Source organism: Lichenostomus cassidix, unplaced genomic scaffold, assembly GCF_008360975.1.
Source record: "Lichenostomus cassidix isolate B80296 unplaced genomic scaffold, HeHo_3.0 HiC_scaffold_43, whole genome shotgun sequence".
In the NCBI taxonomy this organism is placed as follows: domain Eukaryota; kingdom Metazoa; phylum Chordata; class Aves; order Passeriformes; family Meliphagidae; genus Lichenostomus; species Lichenostomus cassidix.
The window spans coordinates 2320912-2342344 of record NW_028147635.1 but is presented as its reverse complement, the minus strand read 5'-3'; the positions used below and the strand labels follow the sequence as shown (position 1 = coordinate 2342344).

Here is a 21433-nt window from a genome sequence, read left to right as displayed (position 1 = left end):
TCTGTGGAGGGGCGGCAGCCCGGTGCCGCCCATTGTGAGATCCCATTGACCGAGGTCAATGTGGCGGAGGCCGGAGCCGCCGAGGATGTGATTTCTTGGGGCTCAGTCGAGGATGAGCCTTGGGCCGCCCTCCCTCCTCCCACAACAAAGTTTTGTGTTAGTTCATAGGTTGAAAGTTGCTGTACCCCTCCCCTCTCCGCCCCTGTTGCCTCCCTGCTTCTAGCCTGTTCTGTTGCTGTGCTCCCCTGATTGGTTCGGTGTATTCCCCTCCCTTGTTGCTTCTAGTTTGCTCCCCCTGCTGCCTGTCATGTTTCCCCGGGCCTGATTGGCCCCGCCCCTGCATTCCCGCCCCAGGAAACCCCGGGGCTCCCTTTAACACCTCGGTGCCATCTTGCCCTCGTGGTCAGAGGCTTCGGACCCCAGACCCTGCCGGACCTCTGCCCGAGGACAACAACAGCTCCTTCCCCGCTTGCACTCCTAAATAAAGGACTGTTGCTGCTCCTCCACGCTTGGAACTGGTTTATTTCGTGGGGATCGCCGCCTCATTCTCCTGCCTTCCTGGACTGCTCCCTTACCCTGCAAAGGGTCCCCCCAAATCCAATCGGGGCACCCTGGGATTGGGTAAGCCGCCGTCGGGTGGCCGCAGTGAGGGTCGAGCCGCTGACCCTGGGGAAAAACCCACCTGCTAGCCGGGTTCCCCCTGCCTCAAGGAGCCGGACAGCCGCAGCATCCGAGGACTATTGCCCTCAACGAGGGCAACCTCGAAACGCCAAACCACCGCAAGTGGCGCCCAACGTCTACCCTCCGGACCTGCCTGCCCCTTTTGGTAAAAAGGGAGGAAGCCGTCGGGACGTCGCCGCTGCAGCGAGTGGAAGCACCTCAGCTTGCTGAGAGTGCTCCTCGCTCCATTGTTCCACCTCCAGAGCCACGAAAACCGGAGTCGCCGCTTTGTGTTCGGGTGAGTTGGGGTTTCTGGGGACGGGAGGTCCCTGGGCTCACCTTCTTATTTTATTTTTTTCCTTCGGTGGCTCCGGGCACCAGTTTGTCTGTTGCCCCTCTATTTTTCGGGAGGAGAAATGGGGGGCAAGCTGACAAGACCCCAGCGTGAATTTTATGTTAATGTTAAGTCTTCCCTGACCCTAGCGGATTTTACTTTTTCGTCCACCCGCCTGAAGAGTTTCGTTCGTTTTATTTTTGCCGAAATCCCTAATGTAACCCCCAAGGATGCCCTGTCCTATGCCTTTTGGCGTAGGGTGCGTGCTCTCGTCTTCCACTACCAATCATTAAATGATAAGAGAGCCGCAAAATTTTTAGAGCTCCTTTCCCAAATCTTTTTAACTTTCCGACCCTCCCTCAACAGAACGGGTGGCACCCCCTCTAGCCCTTCCCCATCTTCCCGATCCCTCTCTAACCCTAGTCCCCGTCCTTCGCGTGATGTCCGCGGCGGCCCAGAAGGTCCACGGACCCGGGGTTCCCACCTGGTCCCCGGCGCCCCCTCGGACATTACTAACCCCGTCGGAGAAGGAGGCGCGCGACCCTTCTCCGGCACCCCTTCCCCCTGCCGTCCTGAACCCTCTGCCCCAGCTAATGCCTTTCCTGCTAGTCCCCGCACCCGCCGCGTCCATTTTAGTGTCCCTGAGGAGCCACAAAAAGGGGGTGGCAAGCGCCAAAATGGCGCCGGCCGCGTGGCGTCCTCTCCCCTTTTCCCGCCTCGACCTGCTTCTTTTCCGGCTGCCCCACCGGAACCCTACCCTAACCCCTCCCCCTGGGCGACCGCGTCACCGTCATACGGGCACACCCCCTCCTCGAATCTCTCCGCCCCCGCGTCCAACCCCTTTCTCCAAACCCCTCCTACTTCCCCTCCCCTACCTCAGCCCCACCTTTTCCTTGACTCCTCCCCGGAACCCTCTTCGGTAACCCCTCCCAGTGTCCCTCCCCTCCAAAGTCCCCTCCCCCTGGAGGCGGGTCTCCGGAGTTCCCACGGCTCCACTTCCGGTCTGTACCGGAAGGACGCCATCTTGGATGGTCCTCCCACGGTCCCTGACCGGAAGGAGGCCATCTTGGGTGAGTCCTCCGGTGCGGTCCGGAACGGGCAGCCAATTGATATGGGCCCGGAAGACCTCCAGGCCCCCTTTGCAGCACCTGTCCGCATTTCCTGGTCGGGTAATCGCCCTGCGTACGAGCCCTTCGACCGTGCCGTGCTCAAGGACCTGGCCAAATCACAAAAGGAATTTGGTCGGGATTCTACCTATTTTAAAGCAGTGCTTCACGCCACTCTCACCGGCGTCCCTCTAACCCCCAGCGACATAAAATTAATAATGTCGTGTCTACTCACTCCCGTGGAATACCAAGAATGGGAGGATGAGTGGAAGCGACAAATTCGGGAGTTAGAGCCACTGCTTCCTGGGCACGGTACGCCGAACGGCCCGACCTTTGATCTTTTAGTGGGCGAAGGGGATTACTTTAAGCCTGAGCGGCAGGCTAGAGAAATCCCCGTTGATATCCTGGTCTCGCTGGCGGGTGCTGCAGAACGGGTCCTTCTTGGTATCCCTCCAGGGGATGCCCCAACTGTCCCATACTTAGAAATTTTCCAGGGCCCCGAAGAATCCTTTGTCACATTCGTCGATCGGTTGAAAGCAGCAATCGACCACCAGGTGCCGGACCACAAGATCAGAGACCAACTTCTAGTGGACGGCGCCATCACCAGAGCCAATGTGATTTGCAAGGAAATCATCCTCGCTCTGCCCCATGACCCGCGCCCTACCATCGCGCAGATGGTCAGCGCCTGCCGGCGGCTTGCAGCCGTCAAAGCTCTCAACTCCAACAACTCCCAGGCGCTGGCCGTCCGTGGTCCCTGCAGCCCCTACACGACATGCAACCGCTGCGGGAAGAGGGGCCATTATGCTGCTGACTGCCCAACTCCCATCGAGGAGATTTCTAAGTTTTCCCATACTCCTGCCCCTGCCCGTGCCCAGCGCCCTCCCCCCTCTTCCCTTTGTGACCCTACCCCCTTCCCACCTTCCTTCCCTGCTGGCCAGGGAAACTAAACACGCAGCGTGAGATGCCGGCCTCACGCTGCAGCGCACCGGCCGGCCTCGACCCTGGCGATTTCCATCCTGCTCGGGTCGCAGTGGACTCAACTCTCTCCGGACTAGACTTTTCCATTTTGTACTTGCATTGCGACTTCCCTGATTCTTCTATCTGTGTTATTCCAGATGCAGAAGAAGGACCCGAGGGACTCTCCATCGTCCCTTCTCTAGTCAGAGTGGACCGGACTGGACTCTTTCCAGCTCAGGTGTTGGTAGCCGACCCCCCTCTTAATCTCTCGCAGGAACAGGTCATCGCACGAGTCAAAGTCGTTCCACACCACGCTTCCTTCGCGGATCATCCGCTTGTTACCTGGTCCGAAACGGTAGGATCCAACAGACCAATGCTCACTTGCCGCCTTTTTCCGAAAGGGGGATCTCGCGTCCAACTTTCGGGCATGTTGGACACCGGGGCAGACGTCACGGTCATTTCCTCATCTAACTGGCCGTCGGCGTGGGCCAAGGAGCCTGTGGCAGAGTCAATCAGAGGTGTGGGAGGATACACTCCCGCGGAGCGAAGCTCAGCTCCCATTTGTATTGAAGGGCCAGAGGGCCGCATTGCCACCGTGCGCCCATTTATTATCAATGCTGGGTTTAACCTGTGGGGAAGGGACACCATGTCTCAGTGGGGCACCCGGGTCGAATTGGCACCGACCCAGGGTTTTTGCTAGGGGCCGCTGCAGAGCGCCCAACCCAGGCTCTGAATTGGAAAACCAACACCCCTGTCTGGGTTGAACAGTGGCCCCTCCCCATCCACAAATTAAGAGCGCTCGAACAGCTCGTGAAGGAGCAACTGGACAGGGGGCACATCGTGCCTTCTACCAGTCCGTGGAACTCCCCCGTCTTTGTGATCAAGAAGGCGGGAGGGACGAAATGGAGGCTCCTTCAGGACCTGAGGAAAATTAATGAAGTCATTGAAGACATGGGCCCCCTCCAACCAGGTTTACCCTCCCCTTCAATGCTCCCGCGGGACTGGAAGATAGCAGTGGTGGACATTAAAGACTGCTTCTTCCAGATCCCCCTACATCCTGATGACGCACCCAGGTTTGCCTTTTCTGTTCCTTCTGTCAACAGGAACCGCCCAATGCGTCGCTACCACTGGAAGGTGCTTCCCCAAGGGATGAAAAATTCCCCCACCATCTGCCAGTGGTATGTCGATCGCATTCTGTCACCGGTGAGAGAGGCAGCAACGGAGTCAATCATCGTCCATTATATGGATGATGTATTGGTCTGTTCTCCCACCGATTCCATCTTGAGGACAGTGCTTTCTAAGGTCGTGGGGGCTCTAGAAAGCATGGGCTTTGAGATTCAGCCCGACAAAGTGCAGGTGACAGCGCCGTGGAGGTACCTTGGTGCAAAGATAGAGGAGAGAACCATCCGACCTCTCCCAATTAAAATTATTGATAATCCTTCCACCCTGCAGGAACTCCATCAGCTGTGTGGAGCGATCAATTGGATTCGGCCTTTAATTGGCATACCGACGGACGATTTGACTCCCCTGTTTTCCCTGCTCTGCGGAGACCGTGACCTGAACAGTCCCAGGACCCTCACTCCGGAGGCACGGCAAGCCATTGTAAAGGTACAGAACCGCCTGCAAATGTGCCACATTCACCGATGTGATCACAAATTACCATTTAATTTGGCCATAATGGGAAAAATGCCACATTTGTTTGGGCTCATCTTTCAATGGGATGACGAAGACACAGAGGACATGTGGAAGCTCCTCATTATTGAGTGGGTTTTCCTGCCTGCGTCGTCCCCCAGAGTTTTGGTCACGCCACAGGACAAAATGGCGCAGCTCGTTAGACGAGCGAGGTCCCGTCTAGCTGTTCTGGCAGGGTGCGATTTTAAGTACATCCATGCCCCAACAGATTCTAAATCATTCGAATTTGTATTCCAAAAAAGTGAGGAGATGCAAATGGCTTTGGAGTCTTTTCCCGGCCAGGTGGTTACCTGGTATCCAAAACATAAAATCTTCTCAATTTCTGAACTCAAAATTGTTTGTGGTAGGGTCCGAAGTATGAAACCCCTCGACGCCGTGACATTCTTCACTGACGGCTCAGGCGTCTCTGGTAAATCGGCAATCGCCTGGTGGAACCCCTCGACAGAGCGATGGGAAAGCAATGTCGAAGTGGTTTCTGGGTCCGCTCAGGTGGCCGAGCTTGCAGCCGTCGTCAGGGTGTTCGAGCGCTTTCCCGGCCCCTTCAATCTAATTACAGATTCGGCTTATGTTGCGGGGATTGTCTCCAGAGCCGAGGACAGTTGGCTGTCCGGCTCCTCCAACCCTCAAATTAATAATTTGATCAAGCGGCTTCAAATTGCCATTTCCCAGCGTGATCAATCCTATTACGTCATGCATGTACGATCGCACACTGACCTTCCGGGTCCCATAACGGAAGGGAACAGAGTAGCTGATGCGCTCGCTGCGCCAGTGCATGTTGCCAACGTGCCTGACCGATTCCAGCAGGCATCGTTGAGCCATGCACTTTTTCACCAAAATGTCCAGGCCTTGATGCGGATGTTCGAGATAACTAAGGACCAAGCCAAGGCCATTGTGGCAACCTGCCCCCAATGTCAACCTCTCGGCATAACATCAATGGGATCAGGAATCAATCCCAGAGGGCTTAACAGTGGGGAACTCTGGCAGTCTGATGTGACCCATGTTCCTGATTTCGGCCGCCAAAAGTTCGTGCACGTGAGTGTGGACACCTTTTCAGGTGCGATTTTTGCCTCCGCGCACTCGGGTGAGAAAGCAAAGGATGCGATTTCGCACTTCCTGCAGGCCTTTGCTGTCCTGGGCATTCCCCGAGAAATTAAGACGGACAATGGCCCATGCTACATCTCAGGGCCGCTGAAGAGGTTTTTCCTCCAGTGGGGAATTTCCCATACCACCGGGATCCCCCACTCAGCAACGGGTCAGGCCCTGGTGGAGAGAGCCCACCAGTCCCTCAAGAGGGTGCTACTTCAGCAAAAGGGGGGCCCTGAAACAGAGACCCCGGCAAATCGGCTCGCCAGGGCTCTTTTTACTCTAAATTTTCTGAACTGCTCTGACAAAGAGCCAGACCCCCCAGTGGTTCGTCACTTTGCCAACCACACGCGAGCCAAGCTGAAGGAGCGTCCTCTTGTCCTGATTAGAGAACCGGACTCCCTCAAAATCATCGGTCCCTTCCCGCTTGTCATCTGGGGGCGTGGCTATTGCTGTGTCTCCACTCCGGAAGGGCCGAGGTGGGTCCCAGGGAAATTTGTCAAGCCATTCTTGAAAGCAGGACCTCTTTCACCGCGGGCGGTGAAGAAAGACGTGACAGAAGCCCAATGGCGCCGAAAGAAGAAGAGCTCTTCGCCACTATCATCTCCCCCGAGGCTGCGTCCACGTCCAGTCCGCAAGGTCGCATCATGCTGCAGTCTAGTCCGGGAGATCCCTGAGCCAGCTTCCCACTCTCCTTCCCCCACTTCCCTATGGCCTTTCCTCTTCCCCTTCCTTTCCCATCCCCAACCTGATTTCTTTCGTTAATCTGTTTATGTTTGCTCCCCACCCCGCAGGAGCCAGACCTGCCAATATGCTACGCCTCCTGCTGCTCCTTGCCATCACCTGCAGTCCAAGTCGCGCGTGGGTCATGAGACAGCCAGCTGCCAACGTCTGGGTGACCCTAGCCAAGGCGATGGGGAGCAATCATCTTTGCATGTCGACGGATGTGGTCCAAAACCCGCTCTCGTCTTCTTTAGTGGGAGTCCCAGTCCAGGTAGAAGACTACCCACGTCCCCTGGTAGAATTATGGGAATCGACCCAGCAATTGCATGCAGATCACTTTGAGTATGTGTGGGACCACTTGCTGATCAAGATCCCTCTGCCCATCCAGAACCCTCTTGCCCTTTGGGGGAAGTGGGTCATGGGTTTGGCGCCGATGGACCGAGAGCCCCAAGAGCTTCAGCTTTTGGGTTCGCTGAAAGCTCCCTTTTGTGTGCACTTCGGCTACGATCCAAGTAAGGCACACAACAAGGAAATTTACCAGGGGCTGAGACAAGGCAACGAAAATTATATTGCAAAGAATTGGTGCGCCCAAATTGCCCATCTAGAATCGCCTTCGTCTCCGGATTTGGCTTTCTCTCACCCAATTCGGCTCCCTAAGGGGATTTTCTTAGTTTGTGGGGAGCGTGCCTGGACGGGAATCCCCTCCCATCTCGTAGGAGGACCTTGCACCTTTGGCCGTCTGACCCTGGCGACACCCAACATGACCCTCCTCCCAGAGTGGTCCAATAATTCGATTTCAAAACCTTATAATTTTGACGATTGCAGCACTGAAATTTACCATTGGTCTAAAGGAAAACGTATTGCCGTGTCTGCCTTTCTGCCTTGGGTTGCTGCAGCCAAGGCCCTTGGAGAGTTAGGCAATCTCGAATGTTGGGTGGCGAGACAGGCACAGTTAACCTCAGAGGCCATTGTAGGTATCCTACACGATGTGGAAGTCACTAAAGCAGCGACTTTGCAAAATCGAGCGGCAATTGATTTTCTCCTCCTCGCACATGGCCACGGTTGCCAACAGTTTGAAGGGCTGTGCTGTTTCAACTTATCATCAAAAAGCCGCTCCATCCACCAACGGTTGCAAGACATGAATGCTCTGCTCTCGGACATCACCTTCGAGTCCAGCCGTTGGTTTGAGGACACCGTTGATGGAGTCAAAAAGGCGGTGAACTCGACCATATCAACGGTCAAAGGATGGGCCCACCAGGCGCTGGATGGACTTGGACTGCCGGGGTGGGGGGTCTCTTTGTTAAAAGACTGCTTACTTATTTTGGTTGCCCTGTTATTGATTGCTGCTTCTTTAGCTTTATTTAAGCGCTGTTTAGTTAAACAATTTCCCTCTTTATTTAGTAAAGATAGGGGAGGTGTGGAGGGGCGGCAGCCCGGTGCCGCCCATTGTGAGATCCCATTGACCGAGGTCAATGTGGCGGAGGCCGGAGCCGCCGAGGATGTGATTTCTTGGGGCTCAGTCGAGGATGAGCCTTGAGCCGCCCTCCCTCCTCCCACAACAAAGTTTTGTGTTAGTTCATAGGTTGAAAGTTGCTGTACCCCTCCCCTCTCCGCCCCTGTTGCCTCCCTGCTTCTAGCCTGTTCTGTTGCTGTGCTCCCCTGATTGGTTCGGTGTATTCCCCTCCCTTGTTGCTTCTAGTTTGCTCCCCCTGCTGCCTGTCATGTTTCCCCGGGCCTGATTGGCCCCGCCCCTGCATTCCCGCCCCAGGAAACCCCGGGGCTCCCTTTAACACCTCGGTGCCATCTTGCCCTCGTGGTCAGAGGCTTCGGACCCCAGACCCTGCCGGACCTCTGCCCGAGGACAACAACAGCTCCTTCCCCGCTTGCACTCCTAAATAAAGGACTGTTGCTGCTCCTCCACGCTTGGAACTGGTTTATTTCGTGGGGATCGCCGCCTCATTCTCCTGCCTTCCTGGACTGCTCCCTTACCCTGCAAAGGGTCCCCCCAAATCCAATCGGGGCACCCTGGGATTGGGTAAGCCGCCGTCGGGTGGCCGCAGCGAGGGTCGAGCCGCCGACCCTGGGGAGGAAACCCACCTGCTAGCCGGGTTCCCCCTGCCTCAAGGAGCCGGACAGCCGCAGCGTCCGAGGACTATTGCCCTCAACGAGGGCAACCTCGAAACGCCAAACCACCGCAGACAAGTCCTTATGGCAGAACCTCATGGAAGAGGCCATTTTGAGCAGCTCCATGACCCAGGAATCCAACCGGGAGGAAAAGCTCCAGAGATGCTGCACAAGGAGGGGCTGCAAACCCAGCCCAGGGTGCTCTGAAGAGCAAAGACCCACCCTGTGCCAGGAAGTTGGCAAGAGCTTCAGACAGAGTTCAGAGCTGGAGATTCCTGAGAAGCTTCATGAGACTAAGAAGCCCTACGAGTGTGGGGAATGTGGGAAGAGCTTCAGAAAGATCTCCCAGCTTATGGTCCACCATCGGATCCACACAGGGGAGAAGCCCTATGAGTGTGGGGAATGTGAGAAGAGCTTCAGCCAGAGCTCCACCCTGATCCGTCACAAGAGGATCCATACTGGGGAGAAGCCCTATGAGTGCTTCAAGTGTGGGAAGAGGTTTCACACCAGCACCAATCTCCTCAGTCATCAGCAAATTCACACTGAGGAGAGGCCCTTCCACTGCCCTGAGTGCCAGAAGGGCTTCAATCGCAACTCCCACCTCATCAGGCACCGGCGCATCCACACTGGGGAGAGACCCTATGAGTGTTCTGAGTGTGGGAAGAGGTTTCAGACCAGCTCCCATCTCCTCAGTCATCAGCGGATTCACACAGAGGAGAGGCCCTTCCGCTGCCCTGAGTGCAGGAAGGGCTTCAAGCTCAACTCCACCCTCATCACCCACCAGCGGATCCACACTGGGGAGAGACCCTATGAGTGTGGGGAATGTGGGAAGAACTTCAGCACGAGCTCCCACCTGATCCGTCACAAGAAGAGCCACACTGGGGAAAGACCCTATGAATGTGGGGAATGTGGGAAGAGCTTCAGCCAGAGCTCCACCCTGAACCATCACAAGAAGATCCACACAGGGGAGAGGCCCTATGAGTGTTCCGAGTGTGGGAAGAGGTTTCAGACCAGCTCCATTCTCCTCCTCCATGAGAGGACTCACACAGAGGAGAGGCCCTTCCGCTGCCCTGACTGTGGGGAAGGCTTCAAGCTCAACTCCACCCTTGTCACCCACCGGCGCATCCACACTGGGGAGAGGCCTTACAAGTGTCCCGAGTGTGGGAAGAGCTTCTCCAGGAGCTCTCACTTGACCAGATACCGACGGATGCACCGGTAAGGGAAGCGCTGCGAGTGCCCCGAGAGGGGGAAGAGCTTCATGCACTGCTCCGTATTCATGCCCCATTGTAGGACCCACTCTGGGAAGAGCCCTGGTCACCCACACTGCCAGTGACTTATTGGTAACCTAACCCTAAACAGAGTCAGGGGAGGCAAATGAGAACTAAAAATAAGCTCTTAAGACACTGTTTCTCTGCTCACCCCCCTCCCTCTTTCCCACCAACAGCACAGGGGGTTGTGGCAGGCAGGGTATGGGTTTTTTTGGTCAGCCCATGACCAAAATTTCTTCCGCTGTTCAGGGAGAGGAGTCGTCTACTTAGCCATGGGTCCCTCCCACTGGAGACAGTCCTCTGCAAACTTCTTTGCCGTGGGTCCAATCTCTCGAGCAGCAGCCACTGGAATCTGCTGCCCCATGAGTCCTTGTCCCCACAGGGTTCAGAGCTCTGAGCCCAGGCCAGGCTGTTTTCATCCATTTGTGGTGCTGAGAGGGAGTTTGGCATGCTCTGTGAGAGAGGTTTGGGGTCCTGGCTGAGCTGTGTGGCTTGGAGAGAATTTGGGTGGGTTTAGGGGGAGATGGGAATGGGGTTATGGTGGCTCTTGGGCCCATTTATATTGCAGGGAGTGGTTTGGGAGCATCCTAGGAGGAGCTGTTGAGTGGTTTGAGGAGCCTGGGAGTGGCTGTGGGGCTGGGAGGGGGTTTTTGAGTGGTCATGACAAACCCAGACTCCCAAAGCTGCCACCATACCCCACCCCCCAAGGTGCTGCTGGGGTTTGGGGGCTCCATGTTGGAGTTCATCCTCCTGGCTCTGCAGGAGAAGGTGAAGGGTGTCCACAGGAGTCATGTGTGTCCCCCAAGGCATGTGTGACCCCCCATCCCAGTGTCACCCCCTTTTCCCTCCCCACAGGGCTCCTGACCCAGCTCCTGCTGCCCCCAGGAGGGAATTTGGGGAGGGGGCAGAGGGGGTGCACAGCCCCCGCCGGGGGATGACCCTGAGCCAGTGCCCTTTGTTTAGCACCAACCTGGGCTTGGGGCTGCAGGAGGAAGAGGCTGATGGGAAGCAGATCCTGCAGGTGGGACAGTGCTTGGGGTCACATCAGCAGTGTTGGACTTCTGTGGGGGAACTGTGAGGGTGGGCAGGGTGGAGTAACCTCCCAGTGACCTCACCCAGTCCCCTGTTGCATCACACAGCCACCCTGTGATGTCACACATCCCCCTTTGATGTCACAACCCACTCTTTTGTCACTACCCATTCTGTGATGTCACAGCACCACCCTGCAGTGTCACAGCCTACTCTGTGATGTCCCACAGGCAGCTCTGTGATATCACAGCCCACTCTACCATGTCCCATCACCATCCTATGATGTCACACCTCTCTGTGATGTCACACAGCCTCCTCTGTGTCACAGCCTGCTCTGTGATGTCACACATTCACTCTATGATGTTGAAGCTGCTCGATGTCCTCACACAACCCATTCTGTGATGTCACACAGCCCCCTTCTGACATCACAGCTGCTCTGTGGTTCTATGACACAGCCACACAGGTGTCACCAAAAATTCAGTAAAATAAAAGCCTCCTTAACCCCAATGCAGCATTAAGCAGCAGCATTCTTTATTCTGCCAGATGCACATGGAAGAGCTCCTCCCAAAGCCGTGCATGCTGAGCACAGGAAAGGTCCTGTTTATAGCCTGTACTTTACATATATATTCAGTGATTGTCCCAGAATAAACTTACATATGATAATCTTTCCCCAAAATCATTACCATATTTCCCCCCACCCTTTGCACATCTGTTCTTCTGTCCTGGGGCTCTCTTTGGTGGTCCCTGGTGGTTGGTGACCCCAAAGCCGTACCTGACTGCCTGGTGAGCTGGTAGAAGTTGGCACACCTGGGCTGATTGCTTCCTACACAGTAAGCATGGTGTGGTTCCAGGGGCCAGGGGGTTCTGGAGAATAAACATTGTATGAACCCAGCAGGTGCAAATGATTCTTCATCTGGCAACATTCCCCCTCTTTGAGGCTTGGGAAGCTTCTCTTCCCTTCAAGCCTTCATAAGCCTCACTCTGCTCTTTTACTCACATCCCGTGAGTTCCTCAGTTGCATTCACAGTTGTGTTCTTCACACAGCTTAAAGCAAGTATCATAATCACAATTATTACTGTGATCCCAATTATACTTTACAAAAGTAAGGCCAACCAAGCAGTCAGAGAAAATCCAAGTCCTTTAAATATTTTATTTAACCAGTTACTTTCTAATCCTCCCCTTAATTCCCTGCTGGATGCAGCAACCAATTTTATCCTCTCTGCCTGATCATCCAATTCAGCATCACATTTGGAAGGTGCACACAACAAGTGTTGTTGTTTCAATTCAAGTATCCACATACTCCATGTAACAGCAAAAGATCTAATGCCAGTTTGTTCTGTAAGGTCATTTTAGTTGTGGCTTGCAATTGTGCATTTATTTCAGTAAACCCCAACTGAGTTGCATTCACTAAAGTTCCCATTTGCAGTCCAATGGTGTGTGTTTGGTCTGTTCCTAAAGGCAGATCTTTGAGGAGTAAAGATGGATTCCAAAATCCATCCCACTGCAGTTTCCATACTGGGATGTTTCCAAGTTTCATCCCCTTTAACCTTTCCCCACAGCTGGGTTCCCAGGGGTGATTCCTTCCACAAGGGACATAACCTTAAAACCCCAAGTGTCCATTGTGCTCTTGATTCCCCCAAGGGCAAATGTGTGCCCCAAATTCCATCACTTCCCACCCATCCTGAGTGAACTAATGATTTCACCATGTCCTGCTGACAGTCTGTGTCTCGCCAAGCTGAACTGTTTGTTAGGTGAGACCTAACAGGTGTCATTAAGAAAGGCAGAATAATTTCTACAGACACATCCCACCCTCAGAGCCTGGGCCACAGCCATGAGCCACTGTACCTCAGGATTCCAAACAGTTCAAGTGTCTATCCAAATGCAATTCCACTTTTCCTTTGCCCTGGGATCCTTTGGCCTTGGCCTTATTAAATCAGGCTATTTTATACCCACCTGTAAGGGGTCCTCTGGGAGGCCTGGGCTCCCTTCCCAGTCCAGACACCACTGAACTGGCTGGATATATTCCCACTGTCCTGTCTGAGGGCTATTCCATACTTCTGGAATTTGACATCCCCAAGGGGTATCAGTGCAATCTGTCAGCCAATAGGTATTTCCTGAGGTGATTTCCAGGTCCAGTTTTGAGATATTACAATTCTCAACAGTGTCGTTCTGATCTGTAAGAATTCCTTTGTAAGGAATATTCTCCTTCCATCCCTTTCCATTTGCCCTGGGTGCTATTTCCTTCCCACACATGTTCCCAGATTTTTGTCAAAGTGCTGACTAAAGCTCCCTGTGGAATTGGATTTTCTGCAGAAGTTTCTTGGTACCTTTTACTAATTCGTCACATCAAATTCTGATCCATCCTTTCCACTTTCCCACTCACCTGTGGTCACCAAGGGCTGTGTCAGTCCCTTTTTATACCCAGGGTTTTGCTCAGCTGTTGCACCACATCTGCTACAAAATGAAGGCTTCTCTCTGAAGACAAACCAAGTTGCCCCCAAATCTTGGTATGATTGATTAAGCATAATTTTTACCACTTCCCTGGATTTATTGGTGAGACAGGGAAAGACCTCTGGCCATTCAGAAAATTTGTCCACCAATACCAAAAGATACTGATTCCAAATTTGTCTGGGTAATTCACAGAAATTGATTCCCAATAACTTCCAGGTGAATTTCCCTGTTTAACTGTTCCAGGAGGTGGGCTTTTCCTATTTATGGGATTGTTTTTAAATAAATTGAACAATTCACTGTTATAGATTTTGCAGTTTTAGTCATTCCCACACCAAGCACAGAATTTCAGAGATTAGACAGAGGTGAGCTCCAGGCACTGAGGGTCTCCCTGGCACCTGGGGAGTCATTGGAGAGAAAAGCTCTGAGTGGCCAAAGGCTGCTTGGGCTGGGGGAAGTTGGGACACTCTGTCCATCAGATGTGGGACACCCCAAGCTGCTTATAACCACCTAAACTGGGGTTACAATCCCCACTCAGGCACCGGTGGTGCCACGAGGCCAATTATAAAGCTGCTGCCTTGTGAGGATAGTGTTGTCCCTGTACAAGCTTAGCTATTTGTCATGAGGCTTCCTCTGTTGGGAGGCTGTAGGAAAAGTTTAGGGGAAAAGTCCTATCCTGGGTGGCCAGTGTAAAGATAATATTGTGTTGTCTTTCCTTAGTTAATTTGTTAGTCGCCTCTCTACCCTGCATTGGACTCGGTGCAGAGAAAAATAAAATTTAATAGGAAGCAATTGGTTACTGAAAACGTGATTAGTTCTTTAAAAAGCTTTAGGCAGTGGCATTGCTTGTCACTGAATTCGATCATGTCCAAAAGGAAAATCACTAGAACTAAAGGAGCTAACTGATAAGGTGAACTGCTCCAGGGAGAAAAGCAGAAGCCTACTAAAACCCTGAAAAAACAAAAAAAAGAGAGCAACTCAAATGCCTTATTCACAGACTGCAACTCTTGCAAAACCTTTTCAAAGCAGTCTCACTCCCTCCGCTGAACAGTCAGTCGGAGGTATCCCCACTGAAAACCTGTGGGAAACAACAAAAGTCCTGCAACAGGCACTTCACAGAATGAAAACTCCACCTGAAAAAGTTAATGCAATTAACAACTTGTTCCACTCAGGTATATATTGCCAGGGAAGCTTGTTTCTTTTCTCTTCTCCTCTAGGAATGCAAACACCCTTGCATTGAAGATAAGGAAAACGAGTTTGGGAGCAGGGTAACTGCAAACAGCAAAATCATGCTAAACATGATAACCATTTCTACATGTAAACTCTGTCCCTTTGTGTTAGCAACAAGAAGTTTTTATTCCCTTTTAATAATCGGCCTAGTGGGCCAAATTTTCACTTTTCTTTTATAGGAACCTACCAACACATGAAATGAAGCTGCGTGAAAGCCAATGAAAATTTCAAGTGTCACCATAATTGCTTGCATTGTCAGTTTGTCAGTGTTTGTAACTTATTTGTGTTTTCATTGCAAGTGACTTGCTGGAAGATCAAATATTAGTTAAAACATTCTACATATTATTAGGTTTGGTTTTTGTATAACTTGTTTTGTCTTTTTACTGAAAAATAGTGTGGCAAACATGGTTTTGGTTGTATAATTTGTCTCAACCAAGTAAATCCTGAGAGTTGGTATAAGAATTTATACAAATTTCTACTAACCTTCCCAGTTCTGCCTTGGAAGGATTTAAAATTATTATAATTTGGCTAAATACCTTGAATTTATTAAGCAGTGAATTAAAGAATCTTAACAAAACACAAACAAATGTTATATGAAATGACATGAATAAAATACAGAAAAGCCTTCTACCAGCTCTCAAACCAATAGCTGTTAAATCTCCTGCCATATATCCTAAGACAGTATTTTAACTTTGCCTCAAAAATTCAAAAGAAAAAACTAGTTGGGATAATACAACAAAATTTGAAAAAGAATTATTTTCATTTTTTTAAAATTACACTGATTGTAAAGCCACAGTTTTGTCAAGATTTGTGTCAAGATTAAATCACAACAGTGTTATAATCTGTCTCTTGGAAAACAGAAAACAGCCCTAATGTAAGGATAAGCTTGCTTAAGAATATTTTGTATGAAAATGTTTTGTATGTTCATTTTGTATCATAAAAATTAATTTTCATGATGTATAGAATTATCCAGCAGAATAGGAATATTACCTATAAAACTCTACCAATTATATGTGAATGTGGTTGAGAGGAAAACATACATCCCTAATAGATCCATCCACATTTATACCAGGATGCAAAGTTAATCAATTACACTACAAGAGCTGGGAATCCCCTTGAAACTCTGCTAATTAACACATTAATACATGCATCTGTTGAGGACACTCCTCTGTGGAATTTAAAGATAAAAACCAGCTGTATAATTCTGTAACCAATTTCCAAACATATTGAAGCAACATCTAAGAGATACAATACAGAGATATCCCTCACACCCACCACCCATTTAGGAACACTAATTCCTGGGGTCACAGGGTGGGGGTACTGACTAATGAAAATTAAATTGATGGTTACAATTGAATTTATGCTTTGAACTATTGCACATATTGGTATGATTACCCATGTTATTGCTTCTACTGTTTCTATCTCTTCTCCTATTATCTTTTTTTCATCACCTCCGTGGACAACCCATATGCTGAAGAAGATTGCTAGGAAAGAGACATTTATTACAATGTTTGAGTCACAGGGTGGCTGTCAGAGACTGAAATAGTTCATGCCTCTAACATTGATATAAAGTTTTGCTCATTAGAACAAAAACTGTATAAAGAAGCTACAATCAAAGAAGCCTCCCTGAAGATACCTGACTGGGACTTTGGACTGAAAGTCAAACTGCTGAGATTGGATAAAGGGAAACCTATTGTTCAGTCATCTCAGGCTGAGGGAAAGGAATACCACCTCTTTTCCTGCTTCTCCTTTTCTCTCTTTTCCTCCCCCTCTCTCTCATATTTACTATCAAATAAAACTCATACTATTGACTGGCATATGGTCTCATTTGCACCTTAATTCAGGCAGAGCTATTTCCAAAGAACCTTAATATTTGGATCACAACACCAGGTCTACCTGTTAAAGTGAATGGGGAGTTTAGGGCATCAGGTCTACCGACTATAAACCAGTATAAACCAGTAAATCCCAGTTTAAATCAGGAAAAGCACCTGGGTGGATGGCACCCCCTGCTGTGCAGTGACATCCCAGTTTAAACCAGTAGAAATCAGTATAGACCAGTTCAAACCAGTATAAACCAGTATGAATCAGTATAGCCCCAGTAAATCCCAGTTCCGTCCCCGTATAAACCAGTAAGCCTCCCACAGACTTCCCAGTCCATCCCAGTAACTCCCATTGACCTCCCAGTATGGCCCAATGACCCTTCCAGTTCAAACCAGTAACTCCCAGTCCCTCCCAGTACCAAACCAGTTCCCTCCCAGTATAAACCAGTAACCCCAAAATCCCATTTCTCCCCTTTTCCCTCCCTTTAAACCCCATTAACTCCCTCCCAGTCCCTCCCAGTTTGTCCCAGTCCCTCCCAGTTTGTCCCAGTCCCTCCCACTATGTCCCAGTATATCCCAGTACCCCCAGTAAGGTGCCCATGGCCTCCTGGTAGTGCCTCAGTTTCTCCTCCCGCTGTCAGCACCACGCAGCATCAGGGGGGCGGAGCTTGAGCTGGCTGTGCTGGGAGAGGAACTGGGATGGACTGGGAGCACTGGGAGGGACAGGGAGGACACTGGGATGGACTGGGAGGGACTGGGATGGAACTGGGATCTTACTGGGCAGTTACTGGTGTGCACTGGGAGCAATGGGAGTAGACTGGGAAGTTACTGGGATGGACTGGGAGGGACTGGGAATTGGTTTGTGGATACTGGGAAGGAACTGGGATGTACTGGGAAGTTATTCATTGGCATTGGGAGGATACTGGGAATGGACTGGGATGTACTGGGAGGGACTGGGAAATTACTAGGCAGTTACTGGCTGGCACTGGGAGGGACTGGGAAGTTACTGGTGGGCACTGGGGGAGAACTGGGATGGCATTGGGATAAACTGGGATGGACTGGGAAGTTCCTGGGCAGTTACTGGTGGGCACTGGGAGGAACTGGGAGGGTGCTGGGGGATACTGGCAGCACTGGGATGTTACTTGGAGACACTGGGAGGGACTGGTGGCAACTGGGATGTACTGGGAAATGGTTTGTGGGCACTGGAAGGGACTGGGAGGGGACTGGGATGACACTGGGATATACTGGGAGGTTACTGGGAAGGCACTGGTGGCAACTGGGATGGACTGGGAAGGGGTTTGAGGGCACTGGGAGGGACTGGGAGGGACTGGGATGTACTGGGAGGGGGCTGGGATATACTAGGAGGGACTGGGAAGTTACTGGGAGGTGACAGATGATACTGGGATATACTGGGAAGTGACTGGGAGGGTATTGGTAGCAACTGGGATGCACTGGGAGGTAACTGGGAGGTGGGGGGGATGTCCCAGGCCCGGCCTGTTCCATTCCCGCCGATGGGGGGGAGCAGCCATTCCCTCACCATTTCCTCTGCCGGGCGCGGGGCGATCCGGGACCTGCGGGCGGCACGGCGGCTCAGGGCGATCCCGGGGCTCTCCCGGGGCTCTCCCGGGGCTCTCCCGGCCCATCCCGGTCCCGCTGCGATCCCCCCGCCCTTCCCAATCCCGGGACTCACCGGAGCGGCGGCGGCTGAGGGCGGCGCGGGGAATGCCGGGAATGGCGCCGCCGCCGCGGTGCATGCTGGGATACACCGAGGCGCTCAGCGGTGTCTCTACGGCCTCGCGGTGCATGATGGGATACACCGAGGCACCCGCGCTGCGCCATATTGCCGCGAAAGCGTCCCTGCGCGGTGCTTTACGGCGGTATGGCGGGAGGGGTTGCGACGCGGTGGCGCCGCGCTTTACGGCGGTGTGGCGGGCTCTGTCAGCGGGGTGTTCGGGAAGGGAAAACATCTGGAAAACAGCTGGAAACGCCCGGAAAAAGCGGATTTCGACCGATTTCGATAAAGCCAAGGGATGGAGACGAAACACCAGAGGATCCACGGGCCATTCCTGAGGGAATTTGGATTTTTTCTTGTGGAAATTTGGGTTTTTCTCCTGCAAATTTGGTTTTTTCTCCTGGAAATTGGTTTTTTCTCTGGAAATTTGGTTTCCTTTGAAATTTTCTTGTTTCTTGACTGTTCCATTTAAACTAATGGAACTAAATTTTTTACAATAATTTGAACTAATTTTAACTAATAACTTTAATTGTAACTAATTTTTTGACAATACCATTTAAACTAATGCAACTCGAATTCATACAATAAAATTGAGTTTAACACAATACAAGTTTAAATTCATACCATTTAAAACTAATACAAGTAAAGACAAATGAATGCAATCGGAATTATTTAAATTCATACCATTTAAAGTTAATGCAATTAAACAATATTTAATACCACTTAAATTTAAACTAATACAAGTTAAATGTATACAGTTAAATACAATTGAATCCCAAATCATGGGAAATCATGGGATGGCCAAATCATAGGAAATCCTGGCAAATCATGGATTGAACAAATCATGGGAAATTACAGATTGGTCAAATCGTGGGAAATCATGGGAAATCATGGATTGCCAGGCTTCTGGCAACAGATCAGGGTAGCTAGCACCCCAAGACTCGGTCCCTTGGTGGACCAATATTTGGCCAATTAGTCTAATATGATTTAAAATACCATTTATTAGAGGCAGAAAATAACAAACATACAAACCTAGAACAGATTGACATACATACACAAAAAAGGCATAATTGCAGAACTGTAACAGCTAAAATGCAATTATGGGGTAAATGCTTGCAAAAACTATAAAATTAGCTAAAATGCAAGTTAAGAAAGGTACCTATAAGCTAGGCAGAATAATACAATTTAGGAAACCAATGATCTTACCAAAATCTCAAACCTTGACACCTTGAAAGAAAACCAGAAGGAAAAAAACCCCAAAGATCACTCACTGTTTTCCACAGGGACACAACAGATCAGAGCCTGCAATATTTCTTTCTCTGGAGGAAGAAAGTGCTTCTGAGAACTGGCATGGGTGAGTTTACAGAATTATATATATATATCTGCTCATTAACCAAGTATTAATACCATTATGATCTATGTATCTACTCACTGCTGGAACAGGTATTTACCTTTCCACATTCAGAATAATCCAGACAAGGCCACATCTGGCCCTGTATGGGGCTGAAGGATCCAAAACAACTCCCTTGGTTCCTCCTTGAGGAACCTTGAGGTTTTTCTCCTTGAGGTTTTTTATCCCTCCTCTCTCAAGGGCAGAAAACCAAGAGAAGAGTGAAGTCAGATGTCTCCACACTACAAGTTCTGTCAGGTTGGTCGTTCAGCACCATCACAGCCAGGCTGCTCTCACAGTGCACTCGGAAGCCTCGTGGCCAGCAAAGGTGGAGGCACTGCAGCATTTCCCAGGTACAGCTGTGGCTCTGCAGGGCTTTGCTGGGACAGCTTCCCCCAGCTGATGTGCAGGTCTGGATGAGGGGAAAGGATTTGGGTATCTGGTGATGTCTTCCTTCATCACTAGAGGCAACCTCATGTAGTAATGATGAGGTGCATTGCTTACCTTATCCATATCTGATTTTTTTTTCATTTTTGCATTATAGTAAATGACATTATTACCTCAGTTGGTTTTTGCATCTGTGTCTCCCACCCACCATCATATCAAATACACTGCCAGGTGAGCACAAGACCTGAGAGTCTTCCCACCTTTTCTTTTGAAAGAGGAGAAAATCGCTGATCTGCACAAAAAGAACAACCCTTCTCACACCTCCCTCCTGGGGTTCCCTGCAGCATGACCCAGGCAGGGGCTGCTGCTCCTGTCTGAAATCTCCCCTGCTGCCTCTCTGCCAGCCCATCTCTGGGAGAACACTCCCGATGGCCACCTCCTCAAACAAAATTGCCACTTTCCAACTTCCTCTTCTGCAGGCAGGTGAGAAAAGTATCCACTCCCAGCTCCTTGCTCCTAGAGGAAAACAAATGTTTTCAGCAGCAAAAACCCTGAAATATCAACCTCCTTCCTTAACCTGGATACTGGGAGCTCACACAAAGAGCCCTTTTGTCCAAGGATATCCACAGAAGACCCTGAGGATGGAGCAGTTTGAAACACAACTCCTTCCAAGTTTAAACCTTCCTTGATCAAATGAATGCACACAAACCTACCCCAAATGGAAAGTGGGACAGAAAGAGAAACTCCTCTCTCACAACAGCAAACTCTGGGCTTCCTTCTGTTCCAGCTGGAGAGGGAAGGCCATGGGATACTCCTGAGTTTGGCAAGGAATCCTGGGAAATGGCCAGATTTGGGAGGGCAGCACAGGGAAGTTCACCAAAGAGAAGGAAAAGATTCTCTGGAAGCAAAACATTTTGGCAATATTTGGGAAAGAAAGTAAAAAATTTTTGAAGCATCTGAAAAAGTTCCCAGATAGAAATTTCTGCCCTCACAGAACAATCCCTCAGTCTCCTTGGTCTCTCAGGAAGCTCATGAATGAACCTGCAAGGCTTGGATATACATCCCTGGTGTCTATCTGCCAGAGCAAAACAGCTGCCCAACAAGACTTCAAGTGAGCACAGGACAAACCTTCCCGTTCCACCTCCCAACACCAACCCAGAGGAGTCTCTTCCCATTGCAAGATGTACTCTGTGAGCAGTCTGCATTGACTAGACTTGGCTGCAGGAGGGGTTTTCACTGTTACTCTCCCCACATGGGGGAAGAGAGGAAGACAAGAAATGATTCCTGAGGAAAGAAAAAGGCACAGCCTCTTGTGGAGACACCAGCGTGAGCTGACTCCAACTGGAAGCCATTCATCCCTTGGCTAAAGCCACATCCATCCTAGGGGCAGCAGTTCAGCTTTGATGAGCATGCTGACAAAATCGCTGCCCCTTGCTCACAGGCAGGGATG

The 21433-nt window shown here is 50.8% G+C and overlaps 3 protein-coding genes across 3 annotated transcripts in view; 2 read left to right on the top strand and 1 right to left on the bottom strand.

Annotated features, from left to right (window-relative positions):
- LOC146421151 (uncharacterized) overlaps positions 1-10314 on the top strand; it is a 31739-nt gene extending 21425 nt beyond the window's left edge. The window contains exon 4 of the mRNA XM_085047663.1: positions 8981-10314. Within this exon, the coding sequence (XP_084903789.1) occupies positions 8981-9898 (918 nt within the window). The 3' untranslated portion in view covers positions 9899-10314. The remainder of the gene's footprint in view (positions 1-8980) is intronic.
- Positions 1-18305, bottom strand: part of LOC146421150 (uncharacterized) — a 278146-nt gene extending 259841 nt beyond the window's left edge. The window contains exons 1-2 of the mRNA XM_085047703.1: positions 18165-18305; positions 18012-18045 (exon numbers count right to left, since the gene is read on the bottom strand). Coding sequence (XP_084903829.1) covers positions 18012-18014 — 3 coding nt within the window. The 5' untranslated portion in view covers positions 18015-18045; positions 18165-18305. The remainder of the gene's footprint in view (positions 1-18011; positions 18046-18164) is intronic.
- On the top strand, positions 6644-8092 carry LOC146421152 (uncharacterized). Its single transcript, XM_085047664.1, has 2 exons — positions 6644-7839; positions 7957-8092. The coding sequence occupies exons 1-2, from the start codon at positions 6644-6646 to the stop codon at positions 8090-8092; spliced, it is 1332 nt and encodes a 443-aa protein (XP_084903790.1).
- Positions 18306-21433: the final 3128 nt, after the last annotated feature.